We start from the raw sequence: 26849 nt of genomic DNA, 5'->3' as shown, positions 1-26849 counted from the left end.
ACAAAACGGAATTTTTTTTATGCGGAGCGGAGCTGAGTTCATGCGATATGGGGCGGGGTGAGGCGGGTCTCTAATTTAATTGTCCCTATTTTGATCTTCTGCAATTTTTATGAGTTGGGGATATTGTGAGTAGTACTATATAATATATTTATTGCGTTTTAGTAAAATTATTCAATCATATGGTCTGGATTCTTTTGTTACGAATATGCTACCGTGTTATCATTTTTTTAATAGAATATTTCAATAAAATAAATACGATGTGTTGATTTTAAATTTTATAAATTTTATTTATTATGTCAAATTTAGTTTTAAAAAAAATAAAAAAAATTATAATTATGCGGTGACAGGTGAGACATGCTGAAAAAAAATTACTATGTGGGATGGGGTGGAACGGGACGGATTGAAATCTTTGCGAACTTATGCGGATTTACTCTTTAATCCTATCATCCCATTTCATTGCCATCTTTAGTTAGAGTTTTGCCTCATGAGTTTAAAAGCAATAATAATAATGTATTTTCGTGTTACTATGTATATTGTTAATCATTACCTTCTTATTTTATATTTTATTCGAAGTGAAACCTTGGAGTAACTGGTTAAGTTGCTGTCATGTGACCAGGAGGCTACGTACAATAGACCTTTTTCCGGACCCTGCGCATAGCGCGAGCTTTAGTGCACTGGGTTGTCCTTTATTTTATATTCTATTCGATATAATTTTTTTTTAGCATGACTTATATATATATTATTAGAACGTTAAATTAATAACCAAACCAAGTACTAGTATTAATTATGTTGAATTATTGTTATATACATAATTACATACATATATTGAATTTGAATGAACCAATTCATTAACAATAGTTAATTATAGAAAACTTTACATCTTCTATGCTCAATCAAGCTAGGAATTATAGCTAATGATTTTGAAAATGGGTAATTCTGAAATTTTTAACATCTGCTTGTCCCACGGACAATAAAGTTAATTAGTGCTTGTTTATCCATGGATAATTTTTACTTTTTCTTCAAAAAAAAAAAATTGTCATAAAATTACTAGTATAATTTTGCAGAATATTACTTCTGAACTACAAAATTTTTCGAAATTCAAAAAATAAAATAAAATATGTTTCATCACAAAAATATAAAAATAACTCAAAATTTTAAATATCATTTATTATTTCTTCTTAAATTTCATAATTTGTGTATCTAAACTGACGCTAAAAATTTAGTCCATTTGACAAGCGGAATCAAAATCACAAGTTCAAAGCCATTCTTGTTAATCACTCCAACCAAACGGGCCCTTATAAACTCCTACCCAATCTTAACGGGTCTTTCAAAGAAACCATTCTATACCTCAAAAATTAGCTTTGAGAAAAACTCTAGAAACTCTAATGGCCTCTCAAACCCTAATTCTCCAAAACCCAAATCTTCCCAGAAGTACCATCCTTTCTCCTCCTTCAACCCTAATCTACTCGAAACCCAGAACTATTTCAGTGTTCGCACGGCCAAATTCACTCGCAGCTCCTTCTCTGCACACTCTTAAATCCAAGAAATTCACAGTTTCGGCATCATCCTCTGCTGTTCTCGAAAACCCATCTGCGAATTTATCAACAAATCCGTCAATTACAGTTGACCCTTTAATCACTCGCTCTACGCGTACAATTACAACTTTTTTTGCAGTTACTTTAGCTGTATCGAAGTTGGTCTTCCAAAAATTGAGTTTTAATGGATTGGGGCAATCTCTAGCGTACACTGCGGGGCCAATGTTTTTTGCGGCCCTTAAGAATCAGCCTACAACAGGAGGTTTGAATACCCCTTTCACTGTGGTTGCTGCTGGAATGGCGAAGTGGCTTGATATATACAGTGGGGTTTTGATGGTTCGGGTTTTGCTCAGTTGGTTTCCGAATATACCTTGGGATAGGCAGCCATTGTCAGCTATTAGGGACCTTTGTGATCCTTATTTGAATCTCTTCAGGAATATAATTCCCCCAATTTTTGACACTTTGGATGTGAGCCCCCTTTTGGCTTTCGCAGTTTTGGGTACACTAGGCTCAATTCTTAACAGCAGCAGGGGAGCATACTGAGGCAATTGGCAGTCGACGATCATTATCTATGAGATTCTTATGGAGTAAAGACCAATAATGCTTTTAAAAATGCTTTCTTTTTATGTTGGTCTTTTAATAGGCGTGTTAGAGTTTGAGCGTTCATTGGTATTGTACTGCTAGTGTTGATTTCTGAAATTTTGGTACAACTCAAATGTTATTTATCTTCTAATGTATACTTGAATGAATAGCTAGTTAATGGGTTGAGAATATAGTGGTTTTTTGCCACTGATAAGTTGTCCACTAAACTGGCCTAGTAAGAAAAGTGATCCCATTCTTGCAATCTGAATTTGTGTACTGTTATGGGTGCTAAAGTTTAAATGAAAATGTCAGTTATGTTTTAATTTGTGGGAATGTCAACAGGGTTAATGTGAGGAGGATGAATAAACTGAATATTAGCCAAGTCTTCGAAGTGTGGTTCTAAGAAATCACCTATGATCTCATTTCTGATGATATCGATTTTTCAGAGTATGTGTATCTAATAGAAATGAACCTGAGAGCCATGCTATTTTAAATATAATTTTTGAGCTTACATTTGACAAGCTCTTCCAATTTCAACATACATTTATCCTATTATAGCGTCTTTGTAATGCCTTGTATTTTCAGCTTTCGGACTGAGATTGCTCTATAGGATGGAATAGATTTCTATTATTAAAATTGAAGAGTATATAGAATTCATGAACAAGGTTCCTTTGATTTTTCACAAGCCAATTGTATCTTCGTGTTATTGATTTGGGGGCATCATCATAATCTTATCTGCAATGACTTAGCACATCACATTCCCTGGCATTGGGTTGCCTTGATTGGGAAATTGACACAGATAGTATCATACGAATCAAAGCATGGTTACCATGCGCCATGTGAATTGTGCTCGAGTGATTTTCTTATTGCTATTGCTCTTTGATGCGCAGTTCACTTTCAAGTCTGCCATTATTGTGGTTAATGCCCCCTGAAATACGTACATATTCTTTATGCAACCAGTCTGATTATTGAAAAATGTAATTGGTGATCCTCACAGTCCTTCCTTGAAGATAAACTTTTTTCACTTTTCATCATGTATAACTTCTCAGCACCCTCGCGTGTGGATTGTCACATGTGCTGATGTTCTCAAAATGTTGATGGTTATTGTCTTGTTGATGTGTTATATTAGTGGCAAGGATTTAACTTATTTAAGTTAAAATTACGAAAGATTTTTATGTTATTACTGTATTTTTGCCGGTTGTTATAGGTAGTTTATCATCCTTTGATGCATGTTACCAATCTAAGCTTTGCTATAGGAACTTGTAAATGGCTTTTTAAGTGTCTTGATAGTATAAGGATCAGTACACATTCTGTGCATGAAAATTGAACTCTAGTGGTAAAAAGTAATTGTTCTTTATACCTTGGTGGATTTGAAATCGTATATGTTTATAGGTACATAAAACATGCTCTTTCAACGCGCCTCTAAACAGATCTCTGTGAGTAATTTAAAGAATTTTGATTCTACTTCTTTACCCACTCTCAGTATTTCCTTTTTCGTAACGTACTTTGATTTGCTGCACTTGAAATGAGTCTTTTGGAAACTACTTCTCTACCTCCAGAAGGTAGGAGTAAATTCTTCGTACACTCTATCCTCTCGAGATTCCACCTGAATTATATTGGGTATGCTGCTTGTTTTGGTAGTGTTGTTTTCCTATTTTATTCCGCAACTTATCCTATTTCCCATAGGACGTTTCACCAACAATGGTAGATTGGGATTGTAAATAAGCTGCTAGGCTGCTATTGCAACACAGGCTTCTATGGTTATGCTGCTGAGACATTGATCATGAAGTGGGGGAGTACCACGAGGTCTCGATTTTAAATTCCAATGGAGACAAATAATGTTATGCTCAAACTTGAAGGACATAATTATCCGATAACTCTGTACTGGTGTGCAAAAGCTGGTCCGGATAATGTTGTATAAAGAAAAGATGTTGCATTTTGGTTTTCAAACCTGGAAAAGGGTAGTAGTGTTTGTCCGCGCTGGTGCTCATAATAACCCGACCCGACATCTTCTAATACTTAACGATTTTTTTTTCTTATTATTTCGATTTGATGTTTGAATATATTAAATGTTGAGAATATTGAACTGAAAGTGGATTTTAGCTCAGAATGCTTGAGATTAATGGGAGGAAAAAAGAAAAAAATATATAAAAAGAAACAATTTGCGCTCCACATTTGCATACTTTGACTAATATTACGGACTACTTTTCACCAATAATAAATATTACGTAATTCTGCTCATCAATGCCAGAATACAATGAAAAAAAATCACCTAATACTTTTGTTTTTACCAAGAACTATTATTCAATTAAAAAAGTTCATGTGACAAAGTTCTAGTATGTTTTTTTTTTGTTTTTGTTATTGGTAAAATTTAATTAACCAACTACCATATTGTCAAAGAAATATTTACTAAGATGAAATTAGGCCATTTTCATTTTTCACCAATCAATATAATAACATTTAATTGTCGGATTATCAAATACTATCAAATGTTGTGGGACTTCCTGTGGCCTTTTAGGATGTGAAAAAAGTTGAATAAATATGGCAAGTGAAAATACAAATAGAACTAAAATTAAAGCACACTTACATGAATGGGAGTTACAAATATTAAAAAATAAAATAAAATTGGAGTTACAACGTATATTCAGTTTAAAATTAAAATTTAAAACTTGATATCTTTTTGCTTGCAGTTTAATTATGAAATTAAAAAAGAAAAAGAAGAGGGAAAAAGAAAACAAATTACATTTGAAACATCATATCTAGTGGAAAAATATTCCGGCTTTTCTGCAAAATCTCCCAAATTAGGTCAGTGCCGGCGGCAAAGGGCATTTCCCGGCCGGCGACTTTTTTAGCCAATTGACAACTCCGATCTACACAGCAGCAGTGAAGTATGAGCAGTGCGCAATTATGCACATTGCTTGGGGAATTGGGATACGAAGGTCACGAATCACTTGATCCTGATAGTTTCGAGTGGCCTTTCCAGTACGACGACGCTCGACCTGTCCTCGATTGGCTTTGCTCCAGCCTTCGCCCTTCTAATGTCCTTTCCCCTTCCGAAGTCACACAGTGAAGTCTCTCTTTCATTTTCTTTCTCTTCCTACATTCTGGATAATTGCTTTTATTTGGTTGTATAATTTAATCTAAGTATCGAAATATGAGATATAATGCAATTTAGAATTCGATTCATTTGTGGATCGGAAGCTGTATTAAGTGTCAAGGTTGTTCTTAAATTTATTTTTTTGTTTTTTCATTTTAAAGTTACTAAGCAATGTCATTTGAGCTACAGTACATGATTTCTTCGGTTTTGTGTAAATTGAACGTCTCAAGAGATAAACGGGAATTTTACAGTTCTATTTATTATATCAGATTCATCGGAAGCTGTATTATTTATCAGTTTATTGTGTTTTCTAATTTGCAAAGTGACTAAGCTGTGCCATTTTAACTCTTATGTTTAATCTTTTACATAATTGATTTAGTTGTGTTATAATTTAAGAAGTGTTGAAAAACGTCTAGAAATTCTATCTGGAAGCTGTACTTACTATCAACCTTGCAATCGAATTTGTTTTATATTCAATATTCAATGTCATTTCAGCGTCTTCGCCATCATTAATGGGGATGTTAACATAATTGTGATTAGTTATGCTTTGGCTTTTACTCTTGAATGAATAGGAGAATATCTGCAAGACTCCATCTTCTGTAGTGGACTTCCCTTCTCTCCTTTCTTTAGAACGATATGGCCATAGAATCTTTAGGATATATTGGCTTGATGTAATTGATGCGTTTATAGTTCAATGAGTTTACACAGTGATAATTGTTAGTTTTCTACTGAAAAGCATTTTCAACTCTCATTATCTCTTTAGCTTGCATAGGATTGAGGCGTAACAGTATTAGTTGTATAATCTCTTGAGCTTTCCTTTAGGAATTTCTGTATGCTTTTCGTAGTTACTAATATCTTTTAATTTAGTCTCACGGTCATGATTATTTTAGTCCTATGTTCGTTTTCACTTATTTTCCCTTTCTTGATAAAAAAAAGAGGAAAAAAGTAAAACTGGTCAATATGACTCTATTCTCGTCCTCAATCATTAGAACATGAAATGTTTCAGTTGCTTGTAATGACATCTCTGGACAATGTAGTACTTATAGAATTAATCTTGACTTCACTATATTAGACTCTGTCTACTGTATCCTGTCCTTCTAGACAAGTTTTTTCTTGCATTTGTCAGAATTCTCTATTTCTATTGACGGAACATGCGATTCATCCTTTTAAATATCATCTTCTCCTGTAACCTAGGTACGAGCATCTTTTACATGAGGAGAAGCTGTTGGAGGTACGTTGTCATACACCCCCACCCCACCCCACCCCACAACAAACAGTAATTAAAGCTGAGTGAAACTATCATTTCATATAAAAATAATTTGCTTCAGTCTGGTTGAAACCTCAAGAATTTGGTGGTATAGTTAAAGGTGCCTTCATGCCTCCTATGGTTTATCGCTGATATATATTCGTTAGGATGTTTGCATTATGCATGCCCCTTATCTCAATTGTTAAGAAAGCTTATACCTGTGGGTATGATGTTGTTGTACTTCGGGTGCTTTTCAGAAGAGAGGAAAAAATTTCTGGAGGTTCATTAAAATTGCAAGATGAGTTGTAATATCTAGAACCATTACTATTGATAATTACTTATCATTTGTCAACCTTTAGATTTGTTTACCTCATTATGTGCTTTCATCGTAATTTTTTTGGGATGTTGTTGTTGGGGTGGGATGGGTGGGGGGACCCCTTGACACTATGTATCTACCGTATGTACTTATGTGTATATGCTTATGTTTATAATATATGTACAGATATATATTTTATTCACTAGGAGTTTTCATTTAATAAAAGTTGAAGATGTTTGCGATCATGTCCTTCTTGCCACTATGTATATACAATCATCCTCATATGTGCATTGACTTTGCAGGGAGAAGATCTAGACTTTGCTTATGACAGCATTTCAGCCTTCTCAACGAGGAGAGAAAACCAAGAGGCAGTTTTTGGAAGCGAAGAAGGATTGAAGGATATAAGGTGATGACTATTGTCTCTTAGATATGTTGTTCTTTATTGCTAAACCTTTTCTATTCTATCTCGAAGTTTGAGTGAATTTAAACTCAAAATTACATTGTCGACTTAATTCTAGTTTCTAAACGATTCACATTCACATTTTGATGTACCTATACTCTCAACTGGATCACTGATCCAGCATTGTATCTACTCATGATGTAACAATAAGTTAAATAGTTCTTAAAGAAATTAGTCAAACATGTTTTTTATCTCATCTCTACTTTTTCTCGTGGTCTGTTTCTCTTTTACTATTTTTTGAGACTTTCTGTGCTCCCAATCAATACCTTCATTTGGGTACACTAATAGAAATCTCTCAGATTGCGGGAGTTAGCAGACCCTTAGAAACAGTTATCTATGAGTTCACACCTCAGCTGTTATGTTGTGTTTCTGGAAATATTGTGAATGATGCATCGGGGCATGATGATAGGTATGTGAAGGCCAGTCTTCTTGTCCTTACCTCGAATGCAACAGCTGTAGTTTATATTTCCCCATTGATCTGATCAATCATCAGTTCTGGATTATCTTTATTCCATAATTAGAAACTGCATATGAAGAGGCAACTTAGATACCAGAGAGTTGATAAAGGCAATTTAGTGTGCACAAGATGGTGTATCTTTCTCTGAATTCTTTTTTGGGAATAAGTAAAATATAACATTCTTAGAACCTTATCTTTGCTCCTTTGTATATTAAAATGAATTGGTCTCAGAGTATTTTGTTTTTCCATTTTCTCTGTTTTTCTCTGATATTGATGGTTTGCTTAATCGTCAGAGATGCAACTTTAGCATTAAAAGCTGAAGAATTGGAGTTACAGAAACAGCTGAGACGATTGCAGTCTCAATATGATATGCTCACTGGGCAGGCTTCTACATTGATTCAGGGAAGAAGGGCTCGAGTCGCAGCAACTTCTGTTCTTAATGGACAGCAGGCTACCACAGATGATAGCCTTTCAGCAAGGAATTTAGAGGTATGCCAGTTAAATGCAACTTATTTTATCTTATTTGCATAATTTACATGCAGTCTACACAAAGAATATCATCTCCTATTATCGCACATGTAAGGTTGCTATTGATGGTAAATCAGTTAAGAGGCCTGGCGATTATGTAGGCAGGTTCACAGTAAATTCTTCTTTTGCTTTACCTACAACTAGACCATATCATCTCCTATTATGGCACATGTAAGGTTGTTAAGGAATTCTGAAATTCTTATTGCCTTTCCATAATCCATATATTTAGCAAATGTATCCACTAAAGAAACTTGTTGCCAAAGGCCCACTCTCCAAGTTGGAGGCATCCTATATTTCTTGTCTCTATAATATATACTTCCGTTGAGAAATGTACCTATATTGATACTGTGTAATAGTTTTATATGGCTTCCTAAAATGCTTCATTATACATAGATGAATGCAGTTCTTGGAAGGATGGCTTCTACTGCGCAAGAGTTGGCACACTATCATTCAGGGGATGGTACGCCAATTTTTTTTCTTATGACTATTTCAGAAAATTTCTCTTATTGCTTAAAGGGTATGTGTGGTGAATATATTAATTAGAAAGTTTTTTATTGCTTTGAATGTCAAAACTCACACTCCCACAGATCTTTTGTAAGTTCTAATGCTTACTATGTACATAATGACTACTAAGATCTCCAAAAACAGATGGGATTATACTTTTTCAAGATGAGTGCTGGTTGCTGCTTTGCTTTTAAAATGATGTGTTTGTGCACATGTCTTGTGTATACTCTATCAATATGCTGCATAGTTTAATTAGACTAGCTGTACCAGTCTATTGCTTAGCTCACTTGGACATCTAGGTTCCAATTTGATTAAGATAGCAGGTCAAATGAAAATCTTAATTGAGCAAATTCTGTTTTCCTCTCTGTGCTATACTCCCAGACCCACATCTGGGACTATACTGGGTATGTTGTTTTTATTATTTCTTTTTACTATTGCGACTATTTCCTTGATATTCCAAATTCTTTTGTATTGTAGAAGATGGAATATACCTTTGTTACTCGGACTTCCATGCATATCTGCTGGCGGATGCATCTTGTGTAAAGGATTTAAATCAGTGGTTTACCAAGCATCTAGATACAGTACGTTTGAAATATTATTATTCTACTTGGTTCTTTCCCTTGTGAGCATGTTTATCTTCTTAAACCTAGTAATATCACGTATATTTGGAAACTCATCAAACCTTAGACGTAGGACTTGGGTTGTGGAAGCAACATAAAAGGTAAAGCTTGCACACAATTTTGGTATAATGCGTAACTGTGAACTGAATTTGCTTAGTGCTGATCCATGAATACCTTTTGCTCTTTACCTGTTCATTCATCCATGAATTCTTTTAGGTCTGACTTACATAACGCTAAAAAGGTCACTGTAATCTGATCATTGAATTGTTAGTGCTGATCCATGAATACCTTTTGCTCTTTACCTGTTCATTCATCCATGAATTCTTTTAGGTCTGACTTACATAACGCTAAAAAGGTCACTGTAATCTGATCATTGAATTGTTAACCTCTAAAGTATCAATTCCTTCCTTGGAACTTCTCTTATTTTTAAGATAGAATTCTTGAAATGAGCCAATAAGCATTATATGCTCTTGTTTTGAGTTATATCTTTAATGTTGAGTTTTTTCTCTTCAGCTCTACGAATTTAGGAAGGCTTACACTGGGACTTGTGTTTCTTGCTGTATAGTACATGATTTGCAATCTTACTTTTAGATGCTGAATTTTATAGTGTCTATGCATATGCAATACCGTAGATGAGTTGGGCTTAGGATGACCAGTCTGTACCCTTTCTGCCAACCTTTTAAATGTCCCTTTTCCTGGCCAAAGCCCTGATCCGTCCCTTATAATCTTCTCTTCTAGATTATCTTGGATCTCAATGGCTAAATATTTTGTGCATTTATGGTACAACTTGATTTTAGGGTCCATCTGATTGGTTGCTGAGGAAGCTAAGTCAAGTTTTTACCTAAATGACATCAAATATTTTACTTTTAGTCCTCAATTTTTGCACACGTAGTGATTATTCCATTTGGTGAGCTTGGCCTTAAGATTGGAAGGCATGTGTTGTCCAGCCAACCATTACAATGGTCATCTGCATAGCTGAAAATTTTGGCCCTTCCCATCTGATCTGCACTTTCCAGATCTATTTTATAGGATTTCAGTGTCTTGACTTTTCTATTATTGGTTTATTGTGGTTTAGGGTCCCTACAGATTAGTTGCAGAGGAGGGGAAGTCAAAATGTTCATGGGTTAGCCTTAATGACATATCAAACGTTTTACTACGAGGTATTTACATTCATACACCTCCTTTCACATCAGTTTTTTTCTGCAAGTCGAGTATATGTTTGTATCTGATTTGCTCGTGTACTTATTGACGGAGAGATTTGTTCTCCTAAGAATTGGAGAAAGCTTCCTGGCTATTGTGTCTGGTTGTTAGGTTGATTTGTAAATATTTTTCCTTGTGACATGGCAGATCTGGAAAAGTCTCACCACCAGCGTGTTTCTGAATTGCAACGCCTTCGCTCCATGTATGCACCATTTCTTTTGCTTTAATCTAAGCAATTTATGTTTCTGGAAGTGCATAGACGTCTATCTTGGACAATCTATATAGGAGTTCACTTTCTGTTTTCATGTTTCTTAGCTTTTTATATTACCTATTTCCTATCAAATGCTTTGGCTTTTATTGGGATGTATCCTTATATTTCGTGACATTCCTGTAACAGGATGCTTGGCCATGTACATTAATTGTCATATTACATCAGAAGTTGAAGAGAGTTTACTTTTTGGTTCCTATAGTATATAAATATAGAATATTAGAATTTAAACTACTTGGAAATACTTCTCCTGTATGTCACTCATGAATCATCTCCGAGAAATTGTCAACCCAGCTTCATGGTTGCCCTTCTTTGTGACAGATTTGGTCCAAGTGAGAGGCAATGGATAGAAGCTCAAGTTGAGAATGCTAAACAACAATCTATTCTTGCTGCGTTCAAGGGTCAAGTAACATCAGATGAGGCTCACATTCATCTGGACCTTCATTCTCTTCGGTATATGTCATCTACACTCTTCTACACCTAAAACTGATATATTTTTTGCTGTTCATGTTCATGGTGTATTCTCTATTTGGATTATTGCATTATGATATTAGTGACATATGGTCGTTCTATGAGGCTATGGTGCTTGTCATATGAATGGTTTTGTATCTCTAAGGGGTAACAAGGTGACATCACATCTTAGAAGTGTGTCATTCTTTTTGTAACGGACTAAGTAGGAAATTGTGTCACATAAACATAGCGTTTACTCGTGCATTTTTGTTTAAACCTGCTCTGCAACTCGATTTTTGCTTGAGCCAAGGGTCTATTGGTAGCAACCTCTCTACTCCACAAAGGTAGGGGTAGGTCTGCATGCACCCCATCCTCCTTAGATTCCACTTGTTTGACTACACTGGCTATGTTGTTGTAGTAAACATAAATGGGAATAGAGGGAGTATCAAGTATTGTGATCATATCAAGACAATGCATGGAAATTTTTATATTTCACTTCTACAAAATGATTGGTGACGTTCCAATAAAACTCAAGTCCCCTTCCCTCCAAATTCCTCTCTGTTCCGACAAAAAGAAGAAAATCCTTTGAAACTGGAACTGGGTGTACTTAGAGGGTTAAGAAGCATCATTTTGTTCTACAGATCTTGGATGCTTAGTTATTTACTTATTTTACATTGCTTACGCAATCCCGAATAAATTTCTGACGTCTGAATTGTCATTGCGTGTCATTTGTTGTTCTGTACATCAATCAACTATCACATTTGTGCAGGAGAATACTAACTTCTATCTGCAGGGAAGTGATTGAGAAATCTCTTTGCAGTATCCATCATAGTTGCATTACAATTTCCCTATTGGTTACAATTTCGAGCTTCCCAAGATGAAGCCGTCGTATATAAAAATGATCATGATAATTCAACGAACCAAAGAAAATCATAATAACGAGGAATAGATAGAAAAACTTGCAATTGTAAATACGCACTGAAGGCTAGTTCTTTTTCTTTTTTGTGACATCCCCAAATAGTTCTTATTTTGGAATATTGTGGAACATACTTATCTATAACCTGTTGATAAACTTTGTAGCTGTTGGTATCTCTTTATTTAATGATACTCTGCCGTTTAGTGGTATCCTTACTTGTGGGCTACTTTATCATAAAATTTGTTATCTCTTTGCAGGAGAAAACATGCTGAACTAGTTGGAGAAATCTCAATTTTATATCGCAAAGAAGAGAAGTTATTATCTGAGGTTTGTCTAGCACTCGTGGAATCTTTTCTGATCATATTCTAGCTATCTACTACTTAGTCATGAATCAAGAGAAGATGTCAGGTAGCACCCTTAGAGATAAGAGTTATCATATTGTTGATTAGGTGTTGCTTCAATATCAGCCGAGGTGATCGATTCAGAATGAACAGACATATTCTATATTTCAAGACAACTTCAAGAATTCTTTGATGTCTTTAGATTTTGATGTCAATGTTGGGTATATTACCTACTGCAGTTCTTTTTTTTCAGACTATTCCTGATCTTTGTTGGGAGCTGGCTCAGCTACAAGACACATACATCTTGGAAGGTAATAATATTGTCGCCTGACCGTGTGATCTTAAAATTTTAGTTAGCATATATTTTTCTGATGAATGCTATTTCTTGTGGAATATGTAGGAGACTATGATCTAAAGGTCATGCGCCAAGAATTCTACATCAACAGGCAAAAAACGGTATGAGTAAGACGGTGATGTGTTTCCTATACAGTTATTTTCTTTATTTCTTCTACTAATAACCATCATAAGGAGCAGATATTAATGGCTCGCTTTTGCTAATTTGGCATGCAGCATATTCTAATACCATGTTGTTCTTGGTTCCAATTGTTAGCTACCTTTGGGTATCTAATTTAGCTCATTGATGCTAAGAAATTCTTGTAATTCTTACTTAATTATGGTTTCTCTGCAGTTCATAAATCATTTAATTAATCATGTCGCAAGGCATCAATTTCTGAAAGTAGCATGTCAGTTGGAAAAGAAGACCATGCTTGGGGCATTTTCATTGCTTAAAGTTATTGAGTCTGAGCTGCATGGATACCTGTCAGCAACAAAAGGCAGAGTGGTAAGTATATGCGTAGAATGAGTCATGTCACAGACTTGAATTAAACTTGAAGAACCTTCACCAGCTTGATTTTGTTCTTGTTCTTCCCTTCTCCTTTTTAAGCCTTATTCAACTTTCCATAATGTCCTTCGTCAGCCAAACGTCTTTTAACTTGCGTAAATTGAATGATAAAAGGGATGAAAATACAAAATTTTCTTTGCAACAAAAATGGCATGTTTGTGTGGGTCTTAAAATTTGACATTTATGGAACAATTTAAATCGTAGCTGAAGATAGTTGAATAGATACAAAGGGTTCATATAGATGACTCCAATTAATTGGGGTTGAGGGTTGTCGATTGATTGTGGTTGATTGAAGTACTTGATTTTTAGTAAGAATCTTGGGAAGTCAAGGTGGGGTTAGCAGTTACTGCATGTTTAAGAGCCAATGTAGGACGCCGATTGAAATATGGACACAGGATGGTTATACCTTTGAGGCCTCTTAAAAGAAAATTTTCATCTTTAATTGGGACATAGGAGTACAATATTTATCTTTGCTTTCTTAGTTGTCCACTCATGCAACTTTTTTGATTTAGGGTCGATGCAGGGCACTGATCCAAGCTGCATCTGATGTTCAAGAACAAGGAGCAGTGGATGATCGCGATACATTTCTTCATGGCATCAGGGACCTTTTAAGCTTATATTCAAGTAATGGATCTGGACATTGAAATATTACTTCACCATTTCTGGATTATTATTCATACTTAATTCGTTTCTTCAGACATTCAAGCTGGTCCATCAACATATGTTTCAGCACCTGGCATTGTGCAACAGATATCAAGCCTCCGTTCAGATCTGATGTCTTTACAATATGACCTTGAACACACCCTTCCTCAGGATAGAGATCAATGTATAAATAAAATGTAAGTTCTCAACTCTGTCGACTTATACCAGTCTCTATATAACTCCTCTCCAGTATTCTGACATTATTAATCATATTGGGGACAGCTTTGAAGCTTTAGAATAAGATCTCTGCACAATACGCTCTTACGTGGCCCTATATATCACTGCCAACGCATTGGTTTATTCACATTTTTATATTGCTTATGATCTTAAGCGAACACCAACTTATATGAAAATGAAATCCATCAAATATTAGTTTTGTCTACCTATAGATCTGTTTCTAGGTCATTATAATTGTATAAGTTATGTGTGGAACACACACTTGCAAAATTGTCAAGTTGTGTAGTGTCTCTTTCTGTTTTTTATTTTTGACAAGTGGTCAGCCATGTCTTCATTTACAAGTGATTACTTGCTGGAACTACAAGGCCCTGTAACTAGATCCAGTCAACATATTAGTTTCGTAGGATGTATTTGTGAAGTGTCTTGAAAGATCCATGAGGTTATGTTTGTAGTAATTGTTCTTGGAAGATGGAAGTTTTGAACCGGATAATCTTTAAGAAAACTGTGTTGAAATTAATACTTCGAACAAGTCCCCATTTTGCATAAACCATATTTCTTTTATCTTTCATGATCTGTTTTGTAGGTTGAGGTCTCCCTGTTTAATTAATACTTCAAACAAGTATATGTTATCTGAATTCTGAGTTTGCTTTTGCTTTTACAATCTGCACGGAGTTGTACTCCTTCATAATGGCATTTCATCAACTTAAAATCAATACTGATGGTGATTTGAGATGCAAAACTGTCGTGGTGTGAAATCATCTTATACCTTTCTTACATCATATATTAGGTGCACTCTTCTTCAAAGTTTGCAGCAGCTATTGTTTGCTTCATCAACAACTGCTCAACCAATTTTAACACCTCAGGTAAATTATTTGTCATTATGTGCTTTGCTTTATGTAAATATGGTTTCTATCTCTCTTTTCCCCCTCTTTCTATTTGCTCAAAGGCTTTTGAGGTTTATATTTCTTCCACTGCTTAACTTATCACTGCATCCAAATTGGACTTTTAGATTCTTCAGCTTGGAAATAATACATGGAGAACAATATATCTTGCTTTTGAATAGGAGTATCTGTTTACTTAACAAAGGAGTTTTTCACTCTGCCTTTCCATAATGTATGGGTCATAATTGAGTGCCCTTTTTTCTTTTTTGTGGACTTTGATGTACCACTATCTTTTGCTTCCTGGAAAAACATATGTTCTTGATTGCTTAACGTACCTCACTCTTTTGAGTTATATGAATAGTCATATATGTTATAATGAGCACTTCAGTCCCTTGTGTTTAATGTGAAGATTTTAATCTGTTACTTCTCATTTATGTCCTTCCCTGTATAGACACTAATGAAGCAGCTAGCAACATTGGAAGACTACAATAAGAACCTATCACGTGCCATTGAAGACGTGACCAGTGAGCACTTGAAGAAGAATGAGGTAAGCTTTCAGTTCAAGTCTTCATATTTCTGTCCCTAAATAGACACCATTGTTAATTTCTGGTACCGTTTTATGTCTCAGATGGTCCTCTGTATTTATTATGGTTTAAGATGTGTTCACACTCTTTTTTATGCTGTATTTCTTGAAGATGTAAATTAATAAATGATATGCTCGTCATAAAACAGATTTACAGACATCAAAAAGCAGAGAAGACTATCGAGAGGCGAGTTTTTGTTGATTTCTTCTGCCACCCTGAGCGCTTAAGAAACAAGGTCATGGAACTTGCTGCAAGTGTTGGAGCTTTGCAATCTTCATAGTCGCTCTTCTTTGTATATTGTGCTTTGTACGTAGTCAGTTTCTTCATTTGTGATGTATTTTGTGCATGTATGTAAGCCATGTTTCTTCTTTTTCTACTTTCAGTTCAATATTTTCATCAATAATTTTTGAAAGGCCAAGCCAATCCTAACTTCATGATTCATAGTATCATTAACTAAACATTAGCCGTGCACTAATTATCTTGTATGCAAGTCATGAAAGTGTGCTCTTAAGATTAGAAGGAATATTAACATTTTTTATTATCGAGGGGAATCAACATATATAGTATAAATATATGCAAATATTACTCATCTATGCTATTTTTTCAGCAATTGAAACCGGTTGAACAAAGGTGATTCTGCCACTATTGATATTTACTGATAAAATTTGGAAAAAATGAACTTGGTATATTTAACTATTGGTAAACATAGTTATCGAAGACAAACAAGGTATGCGTTGACCATATTCTAAATATTATCCTTGGTTCTTTGAAATTAAAATATTCCTTCTCATGTTGCACGGTGTAGACTATGGAATTGCATCTTATACAAAGTTGTGAACAATTTTATCAAACTAATCATGTAGGTCTAATTAACTCCTTCATGCCTTCTAAACTAATAGTAACTCATGAAGCTAATATGAGCACAAAATGTAATATTCTTCGCAAAAGATTAGGTGTGCAACTAATAATTCCGACCAACAGAGGTGCTTATGTCTTTTTTGGAGGAAATAGTTGTTGCATTGATAAAGTGAAGAGGTGCAGTTTATTATGTCCCTTGACTAGTGTTTAATATTTGTCTTGATTTATACCAACCTCTGTAGTATATTAGATGGGCACTTTCAATTTTACACGATGATTAAGAAATCATTAATACATTTAAAATTTTTTACCATTTTGCCCTTTATTTATATCAATGTAATATATATAAAGTATAGAAATAGCTAGTATTGAAAATTGTTTACATTCAAAAGGCCATATTAATTGTACGGGTAAAATAGAAAAAAAAAATTAATTTTATCTTGATTTAACAAATGATCAAATAATATGGAACAAACATTTTTAATAAGATATCCATCTAATATGGCATGGAGGTAGTATCGCTACTTCATCTCTAGTCAACTAAAGTTTTTTTCTATTGCTTCTTTTTTGAATCATTCTTTATACTTTAGAGCCTTTTAATTCCACCTTTAATTTCAGTGTAATCCATTAACGATGCAAAAGCAAATAAGTATTGTGTTTTGGCTGTACAAAAAGTAAAATTCCTTCGATTAAAAGATAAAAGGAGTTAAACTCCTGTTTCGACCTTTGAACCAATCTTAAAATTTATGTTAAGTCTTTTTGTTTTGATCAAAAGAAAGAAAAAGAGAAAAGCCTATAGGAGAAGGTAGGGCAAGTATAAAGATGTTTCCAATAAAATCATAAATCTATTTTCGGTATACACATTGATGAATGTTCCAACTTGAAAATTAAGTTGTATACACTTTACAATATTTTTAATTTTTTTTGGACTTCTAATATTGCATTTTGTTGCCATGATATATAACAATAGAAGATTTTTTTAAAATGATTAATAAAATTTAATTGTTCAAGTAGGCACCAATCACCATACCATTGATTAAAGATTACCAATTCATCTTTATTAGCAAACGAAATCAGTTATAGTTAACCTTTAAGTAAAACATATAGTAATATAAATAAAACATAAACTCACAAGAGAATATTGGATTGTGATTCACTTAAATTAATTAAGACTTTAACTATTGATAATTAATCACACAACAAAGTTAAAAAGATCCAACAAGGAGGCTTCTCGTTTTTCTCATAAATTGATAATACTACAAGCTTTTTAGTTCCAACTTCCCGTAAAATTCCTCATAATTTTATAAATTACACCACCAGAATTATTTATACTAGGATACATCAAAATACTTCCAAGAAGAAACATACTGGTTCCAACAGAGAATAAAAGGGAAATCTTCCTCTATTGTACAATATGACAATTCTACATATTCATCTTCTTGAGATGACCAACATTCCATATATCTTCTCTTTTTTGGACACTTTTAACTGCTGGTTTAAACCACCCAAAAAACACTTCAAATATCTCTATAGTAAGAGTATATACTAACACACAAATTCTCTTATATGCATTGGATTTTAGTTTCAACAACCACAAGTTGGCAACAAGCAGCTTGACATGAATCCTCTGATGCCTTTCTGCAATGAGTTTAAATAAATCATAGAAAAAAGTTTAGCACAACGACGGAAAAAAATAGGAAGTTAAAAAAGATAGAACATCTACTATATACACCATAGATACAAATAATAACTTTGACATTGTATATACATGTAATGTTAATTCGAATAAACCCTTACTTCCCCTATCGGAGAATGCTACATATTGTAATCTAATAATTGAAATTTAACTTGCAGTGCAATTAGAATCTTTAAAATAAACACTAAAAAGTGATTATTAACTTTAACTACCCTTAGAACAACTCTTCAGCTTTCTTTTTTTTATTATTATTATCCTTTTTGACAAAAAGATTAGCACTTTAGTTATTAAGTAGTGTCCCTTCAGATGTGACACTAGAAAAGAAGGATGATCATTTTGCCTTTTATTGGTCCACAAAGAAAGTCCCATTTATTATGGTACATACATGAATGGGTATGGAGTGAAGTAATTAAATTGTTGGACTTTTACCAAATTTCTCTCTGGCCTTTGACAGAGTACGAAAGGTATAGGCAATTCAGAATTTTGAATTTATAAGTTATAAATGACAGAATTCTATCAAATCTGTAACCAAAACTCTTTTAACTTATAAATCGAATTCTGAATTGCCTACAACTTCAACTACAAAAATACTCAAGTGGATGTATATCAGTTGAGAAAAAAAAGACGTACCATTTTAGACTTAGGGTAGAGCAAATCAGGAGATATCTTGTAGAGATCTTCATCAACAGGCTTTTTGGGCACAGATTTAGCTGTTGGAGCAACATGCCTTGGTGACTCTTTCTCACAATTATCACACATCACCCATGCCTCTTTTCTTCCTTCTTTGTAACTTCCTTTTTTCTGCACACAATTTCACACATTTAACTTTTGCACTACTACTAACAGAGATCTCAAGTTTGAGCCATTTTGTTTGGAGCGCCAAACCAAATGAATGATGCAATGCACGATTCGAATTTAATCAGTGCTAAATACACCAAGGTGGGAAACCAAATAAAAAGAGTTTCCACCTTTAGACTAAAAACCTTGAATCATCTTCATTTATAAGATAAAATTTTGTATGGATTCAAACAATGTCACATAAGTAGTAGTAGTACCTTACGACGAGGAACAACGATCATTGTAGGAGTAACCATATGATTCTGGTAAAGATCTCCAGTTACATACAAATCTGAATCTTGTGAGTAAGTATAGTGAAGCAAACCAGCTTGTCTAGCTGATTCAAAACACTCTGTAAATGGAATTGGAAAATCATTATCATTACAATCCCAGCTACCAAATGCTGGAACTTGACTTCTCTTCAAGTAATACTTGTTCTCCTGTTACATATACACAAAAATAATATTAATTTCAACAACATTATGCTAAATATAAACCCATTTCTAACAAGATTAACTTTTTTCCAACTTTTTTTTTTATGAATAAGAAATTCGACAAGTGCTTACATCCATTTTGGTGTTTCAAAGTTTTTTCTTGTTCTTTACTATCAACTGGATGCAGAGGAATGTGAGAGAATTATAAAAGGAACCTGAAAAGGGTTTGCTTTTGCGTTGTGTAAGTTTTTGTTTTTGGTGGAGGTATTTAAAGGTAAAAAAATAAGAGAATACAGGACATTGACAACAAAATTACAAAAATGGTCCATTATATTTTGGGATAGGTATAAAGTGGTCCCTTAAAAATATATATATATTTATTTTTTCAAAAAAATGGACTAAAGAGAGGGGAAATGAGAAATGTGGATTACAAAGTAGAAATCGAACTTTTACTAATAAGGTAGAAGTTTAGATAATTATTCAATTGTGCGACTAAGATTTTAAGTACTTTGAATGTATAATCTTAGTCGATTTTGAATATTTTATTTGCCAAAACATACACATTTTTGTTCTCAATTATGTTTGTTATATTTAACAAATGATAAATGAAAAAAATGGATATAACATGAAGTCATATTCGGGGGTTGTAGTTTTTGAAATTTCCACGACTACTATTAGTTTTTGGTTTATTTTTGGAGCCTCATACAACCTATTAAGGTGAAGTTTTTGCTACCTTATATATTTTTGTTGTTTGGCGTAATTTTGATATTGCAATTTTTAAGATTTATTACTTTTAGAATTGGATTATGAGTCTTTCGAAAACAGTCTCCTACCTCTACGAGGTAGTTCTAAAATTTATGTACAGTCTATTCTCTTCAAATCTCACTTTGTAGAATTTCATTAAATATGTTATTGTTGCAATTTCTGAGATTTGACAAATTTTTCTAATATTTTTTGTACAGTTTTTGTGAAATCTAACATCAGTGAATATTCAATCAAACCAAAGTGTTAATTGAAATAAATTTAAAGGACTAAATTGCTCAAAAGTATATTTAAAGGATCACTTTGGATCTATCCAAATTATAAGGTACCTTTTTTTGTTATTCAAATATATTCTACTAGCATTAAGTTAGTTGATACTTTATACAGTAAAATAAAGAAAAAAAGCAGAGAAAGAGGCCAAAGCTCAGATATCAAAAATGGGAGAGGCAGATGGGTAAAATAGCAGAAAATCAGCTTTACGCTATTTACTTTACTTTTTAGGTGGGGGGAAGGGAATTTGTTGAGACAGTGTATATACCACTGAATCAATGAACATTCGTGGACTAAATTATCATGAAATTATAATTTTAAATTAATTTATTACAGTTAGAAGTGAAATATATTATTTATAATTAATTAAGTATAATATAAATTTAATTCTAAAATATCTCAATTTTAGCATGCGTAGAAATGTAGCTGACACTATAAATAATATACAAAGTTGTTGCTTTTTCTGAATTATAAAAAAAGCAAAGCAACAAATCACTCAAATTTAAGGAAACTTTCAAAAGTTTGAAAATAGACTTTTTAACCCCACACGCGTCACTATGAAATGCTTCGTGCTTCGTGCCCACTTCTGTGTTATTAACCTCTTTCTATTTAAATGATATTTACCTGCACCTCGTAAATCGGTTCATAAATTACAAGTACTATTAGACGAGTGATTTAAATTTTTCCATTGAGATATGACATAATAATTTTAAAAATTACAATAATAACTTAATAATCTGCCAGATTCTTTTCAGATCCATTAATACAATTAAAATATGGATTGTATGGGATGGAAAATTATTGTGGTTGGGATTACATTGTTTACTTCTTCTTTTTTATTACGAGAGTACTATAGTGATCGTGAAAGTTAAATATTTATGTAGAATTTAAAATAATTTTTTTAATTAATTGGAGATGTCGGTTTGATTTAGCGGATGGACATTATGATTAAGAGCCCGTTTGGATGAGCTTAAAAAAGTAACTTTTAGATATGAATTATTTTTAGAACTTTGAAGTGCTGAAAGTTATTTTTAAAATAAGCAGTTGAATGTTTAGATAAAAGTGTTTATGTTGAAAATAAGTGTTTGAATTTTAGGGTTAAAAGAACAAAAAGGGTAGTTTGGGAATTTAGTTAAAATATAAGGGATATAAAAGTAATTTCTATGGTCAAACAAAATGACTTTAAGCAATAGCAAAAAAAAGTTAGGAATCTTAACTTTTCATTTTTGACTGACTTTAAGAGTTAGCATTAGACAAACACATTCAAAAGCTAAAAAAACGGCTTTGACCAACTTAAATCAATCCAAATGGGCTCTAAATATCCTAAGGTGTAAATAGAATGACAGAGAGATTGAACTATTTCAACGGCGCAGAATTTACTCCAAAGTCTATACGTAGGTGAAGGCAACGAGTCAAAGCACTAAAAAGAGGGAATTTTTGACAGAGATAAGTCACACTCTGATGCCTATCCTATTTGGCAGAGAGCAAAGCTTTAAATGGACACAACATCTCAAGACCACATTCTGATTTCAACAAATTTAAAAAAATCCTTTATTGAAATAAATTCTACATGCTATACTCGTCCATGTTTATGGAAAGTTTCTTGACTCTTGTGTATTAACCTTCAAACAAAAAATATTATAGTATAGGGGAAGGGCTACGTCAGACTTCCCAATTCTAAAATTTAAATTAATATTTGGTCACAAATTTTCAACTATTTTTGGGTGAGATTTACCATTTTTTTTGTTATAAATTTTGGAAGAAATATTTGACTTTTTAAAAAGATATGATTTATATCATAAGTTCTAAAAAATATTAAAATTATCAATAATATTTTATAATGAACATGTTCCGTTAACAAATAATTTTATAACATAATTGATGATAATCAATAACAATATAGGCAAGACCATACAATATAATTACATACTCAAACTTGTTACCGATTCAGGATGAATTATAACCCATTAAATATAAGTTGACATTCTTTTTAATGTAGTTGGTTGTAGATATATCTTAATTAGGATTAATAGATGATGAGTATTTTTATAAAATTTAAAATTTTGGGGTAACTTTTAAATTTTTTTAAAATTTCCAAATAGTAGAATTTGGTCAAAATTCTAGTTTTTTTTAAAGAATTTGAAAACTTGATATATTTGCCGAATAAAAGCAAATTATATGACCAAACACTAATTCTCAAATTTTGCCCAAATTTTTTCCTAAATATATTTGTGGCCAAAACGGCATCTTAGATTGAAATAAAATAGTCTACGATATGAATAGTAAATCACAGTTGTTGGAGTCCCGTACCGTTCATGGGAGGAGCATAGTCTACTCACATGGTTTTAGACATCTTTTTCCGTCATAGCTAATTTTTGAGATTGAATTAAATTTTTAAATTCAAAATTCATTTGTTTACATGTCATCAGATGTCAAGTCGACGTGAGGAGGTGTTGAGAGACTAGGGACGGGAGATTTACTCTCTTTATATGGACTTCAGTTCACACAAACGCAGTAAGAAAAAAGATATTTAATGATAATAATTTATTTTTTTGGTGATAATTGAGTGAATGTCATTGTATTTTGAGTGTTGGTTATAAATACTCATTATTGTATTATTGTCGTTAAACATAATATAGTGTCAATTATATTACTATCACAAAATCATTTACTTGTTATTGTGTAAAAGCAGATTTTATTAGATCAAGATTTATTTCTTTAATATGATGTGTAAAAGCAAATTTTATTAGATCAAAATTCATTTCTTTAACGTGAGATTAGAATCAGACTCATCCTATTTTTTTAGTTTCAATGTTGACCCCCCCCCCCCCGCCCCCTTCCTCGGGTCTTAATAGTCCATTCTCTAAATATTTAATTCTAAACGTGGTGAGATATTGAAATTCACATCGTTCTCCTTATATGATTTAGAATAATTCTTTTTATCTTTTGAAGTTAGAATTAACTCTAAAATCCATATCTTTAACAGAAATTTACTGCAAAGAATCTATTAGGTGAAGGCAACAAGTCAAAGTCGTAAAAAGAGGAAAATTGGCAGAGGTAAGTCACAGTCTGCCTATTATCTTTGGTAGAGACAGAGAGCAAAGCTTTAAATGGACAAAAAAGATCTTAAGGTTGGATTCTTTGAGTTACCCACATTGTGATTTTAGGAAAGTTTAATTTATTGTAGTTTGATTGTTGTCTCTCCTTAAATTATAATTAATTACGATATGTTTTAATTGAGCACATAAATATATGATAAAATATTTTATCTATATATCTCATAAGTTAATCTTATAAAATATGTATTGATCCTCATGACTAATCATATATATCAACATCAAATGAAATAAAGATTTTATGACTTATTGTTATTAATATATATGATTAAAAAAAGTAATATATTTTAAATAGTTAATTTTTCTACTTAATGAACACTTGAAAATATATACATAGATTTTCCAAAATTTTAATTTATTATTATATACGTTGTCCTTTCACGCACGTTATTCATGCTGCTTCTATTCAGTCCCAAATGTAATTTGAAAGTTTTGTTGTAGGATTGTTGAGTTTACTACTCTTTTCACTAGGTCCAATTTCAATATAGCTGTTTGTTATCCTATCTTGGCTTCATTCACAATAATTTTTATTTTTATTTTAAATGTCTCACCTAATTATGCTTCATAAGTTAAATTAGTGTGAATTTAGAAGAAGCAAAAAGTCTGTAATACATGTTTTATGTTATTTTTAAGATCAACTATTTTAGAACATTTTAAGCTATTACTATTTGAAACCATTGCTTAGTAACTTAGGATTTTTGAAGTCTCTCGTCCTTCAAGTTCAAACCAAGCTGGATAAGATTGTGTACATATTTTAGCGGTTCAAATAGTAGTTAGGAGATAAAAATATTCTCGAAACCAACCTTTCTAAAATTGCGCACACATCTACGTCAAAATCAGAGATTTAGATTTATGTACACAAATTAGCAGTTCAAATACTAGTGAGGAATTAAAAATATTCTCGAAACAATCTTTTTAAAAAATTGTGTACATATCACTATTCAACATATTCACTTGCTATTACACTGGATATGTTGTTGAAGTAGATTTATTTAAAAATATAGAAATGTTTTTTTAGTGTTTGAAATTTTGTCGACATTTGTGTTACTTTTTTTTAAAACCAAAAAAAAAGTTTAAAATGTCACTCTTTGCCCTTGGACCTCAATTCTTCATATATCATTTCAATTAAACAAGTGGATCCAGTGCTAAATTTAATTATACTGTCGTGGTAACTTTATTTACACATAATGGGGGACAAGGATACCAGAATTTTGTCCTCTCATCTCAAATCATAGTATTTTTTATTTTTTTTGAGATCATTGGATCTATTTGTTAATCCTCGAAATCATAGTTTATTGACAGTAATACAAATTAAGTACTGTTATGAAAGGGATATGGAAATGGATGTACACTTTGTGACGTCCTTTTCCTCTTTATTTTTCTACTTTGTGGACATCTTTTTTTCCTTTATTTTTCTTCTTTTCTTCTTATTTTTTCTCTAACTGAAGAAATATTCTCATAGTCTTTCTCTTTTTTCTTTACTTTCTTCTTCTTATTTTTCTAAGTTAGTTTATTTTATGAGACGTTATCAGTATAAAGCTTTAATTTTTTCCAGACTAATTAATTTTATATCAGGTATTTCTACTAAAGAAATTTAATTTTAGTTGTCTTTGTTATTTCTAAATTAATTTTTATCTCTGTCTTTATCATGTCAAATTTATCAAAACTTGAGTTTGTAGCACTTGATATTACCGGAAAAAAATTATTTGTCATGGAACCTTGATGCTGAAATTCACCTTGACGTTAAAGGTCTTGGTGATACTATTAAACAAGAAAATAAAGCATCAAGCCAAGATAAAGCAAAAGTCATAATTTTTCTCCGTCATCATATTCATGAAAGATTAAAAACTGAATATTTAACTTTGACGGACCCTCTTGAATTATGGACTAATTTGAAGGATCGATATCACCACCTAAAACTTATGGTTTTACCAAAAGCTTGATATGACTGGATGCAACTTCGATTTCAAGATTTTAAAACTGTGACAGAGTATAATTCTGCTATTCGAAGGTAAGTTCCATGTTAGAATTATGTGGAGATACTATCACTGATGATGACTTACTTGAAAACACTCTTTCCACTTTTCACGCTTCAAATGTGTTACTACAACAACAATATCGTGAAAAAGAATTTAAGAAGTATTCTGAATTAATTACATGCCTACTTCTGGCTGAGCAGAATAATACTTTAGTGATGAAAAATCATGAATTTCGTCCCACTGGGTCTGCTCCATTCCCTGAAACAAATGTTGTAAAGCACGACTTGTAGCACAAAGATTTTCGCAAAGACCTGTCATTGATTATATGGAAACATATTCTCCTAAAGTGAATGCAATCACTTTCAGGTATCTTATAAATCTGGCAGTTCATGAAAAACTTGACATCCATCTGATGGATGTCGTTACAGTCTATTTATATGGTTCTCTGGATATTGATATTTTTATAAAAATTTCTGAAGGATTTAAAACGCATGAGATATATAAAGATTCTCGGGAAACTTGTTCAATAAAACTTCAAAAATCTTTATATGGGCTGAAACAATCAAGGCGAATGTGGTACAATCATCTTAGCGAATATTTACTAAAAAATGATATAAAAATGATCCAATTTGCCCTTGTGTCTTTATGAAAAGGTCTGGATCTGAATTTGTCATAATAGCAGTATATGTTGATGATTTGAATATTATCGAAACTCCTGAATAACTTTTAAAGGCAGTAAAATGTCTGAAAAGGGAATTTGAAATAAAAGACCTCTGAAAGACAAAATTTTATCTTGGTCTACAAATAGGATATTTGTCCATCAATCAATATATACAAAAAATATTTTAAGGAGATTTTACATGGATAAAGCACACCCTCTGAGTACCTCAATAGGTGTGAGATCTCTTGATATTAATAAAGATTCATTTCGACCTCATGAACATGATGAAGAGCTTCTTGATGCTGAAATACCATACCTTAGTGCAATTGGTGCATTAATGTATCTTGCCAACAATTCTAGACCAGATATAACTTTCTTATTAAATTTATTAGTAAGATTTAGTTCTTCTCCAACACGAAGACACTGAAATGAAATTAAGCATATATTCAGATACCTCTGAGGGACCATTGA

General features: G+C 32.6%; 3 protein-coding genes across 3 annotated transcripts; 2 read left to right on the top strand and 1 right to left on the bottom strand.

Moving 5' to 3' along the window:
* The first annotated feature begins 1286 nt into the window (after positions 1–1286).
* LOC129901305 (ylmG homolog protein 1-2, chloroplastic-like) lies at positions 1287–2440 on the top strand. Its single transcript, XM_055976452.1, has one exon. The coding sequence runs from the start codon at positions 1386–1388 to the stop codon at positions 2076–2078; it is 693 nt and encodes a 230-aa protein (XP_055832427.1). The 5' UTR covers positions 1287–1385; the 3' UTR covers positions 2079–2440.
* Positions 2441–4825: 2385 nt separating this feature from the next.
* LOC129900791 (AUGMIN subunit 3-like) lies at positions 4826–16307 on the top strand. Its single transcript, XM_055975840.1, has 18 exons — positions 4826–5183; positions 6409–6445; positions 7079–7182; positions 7987–8182; positions 8615–8681; positions 9203–9306; positions 10421–10505; positions 10693–10747; positions 11135–11266; positions 12437–12506; positions 12774–12831; positions 12921–12976; positions 13209–13361; positions 13934–14045; positions 14119–14260; positions 15088–15163; positions 15633–15728; positions 15914–16307. Exons 1-18 carry the CDS (start codon positions 5008–5010, stop codon positions 16043–16045), a joined length of 1851 nt encoding a protein of 616 aa, XP_055831815.1. The 5' UTR covers positions 4826–5007; the 3' UTR covers positions 16046–16307.
* Positions 16308–17834: 1527 nt separating this feature from the next.
* Positions 17835–19824, bottom strand: LOC129899553 (uncharacterized). The gene is made up of 4 exons (XM_055974556.1): positions 19723–19824; positions 19375–19596; positions 18950–19120; positions 17835–18261 (listed from the first exon to the last, which is right to left on the bottom strand). The coding sequence occupies exons 1-4, from the start codon at positions 19726–19728 to the stop codon at positions 18208–18210; spliced, it is 453 nt and encodes a 150-aa protein (XP_055830531.1). The 5' UTR covers positions 19729–19824; the 3' UTR covers positions 17835–18207.
* Positions 19825–26849: the final 7025 nt, after the last annotated feature.

The sequence above is a fragment of the Solanum dulcamara genome, chromosome 8, assembly GCF_947179165.1.
Source record: "Solanum dulcamara chromosome 8, daSolDulc1.2, whole genome shotgun sequence".
In the NCBI taxonomy this organism is placed as follows: Eukaryota; Viridiplantae; Streptophyta; class Magnoliopsida; order Solanales; family Solanaceae; genus Solanum; species Solanum dulcamara.
This window is presented reverse-complemented; position numbering and strand designations above follow the sequence as displayed.

Coding starts and splice junctions, on each gene's coding strand:
- LOC129900791 (XM_055975840.1), top strand. CDS start 5,008: ATGAGCAGTGCGCAATTATGCACATTGCTTGGGGAATTGGGATACGAA. Junction 11,267..12,436: donor CTGGACCTTCATTCTCTTCG/GTATATGTCATC, acceptor ATCTCTTTGCAG/GAGAAAACATGCTGAACTAG. Junction 13,362..13,933: donor CAGCAACAAAAGGCAGAGTG/GTAAGTATATGC, acceptor TTTTTGATTTAG/GGTCGATGCAGGGCACTGAT.
- LOC129899553 (XM_055974556.1), bottom strand. Junction 19,121..19,374: donor TCGTTGTTCCTCGTCGTAAG/GTACTACTACTA, acceptor AATTGTGTGCAG/AAAAAAGGAAGTTACAAAGA. Junction 18,262..18,949: donor TCTACCCTAAGTCTAAAATG/GTACGTCTTTTT, acceptor AACTCATTGCAG/AAAGGCATCAGAGGATTCAT.
- LOC129901305 (XM_055976452.1), top strand. CDS start 1,386: ATGGCCTCTCAAACCCTAATTCTCCAAAACCCAAATCTTCCCAGAAGT.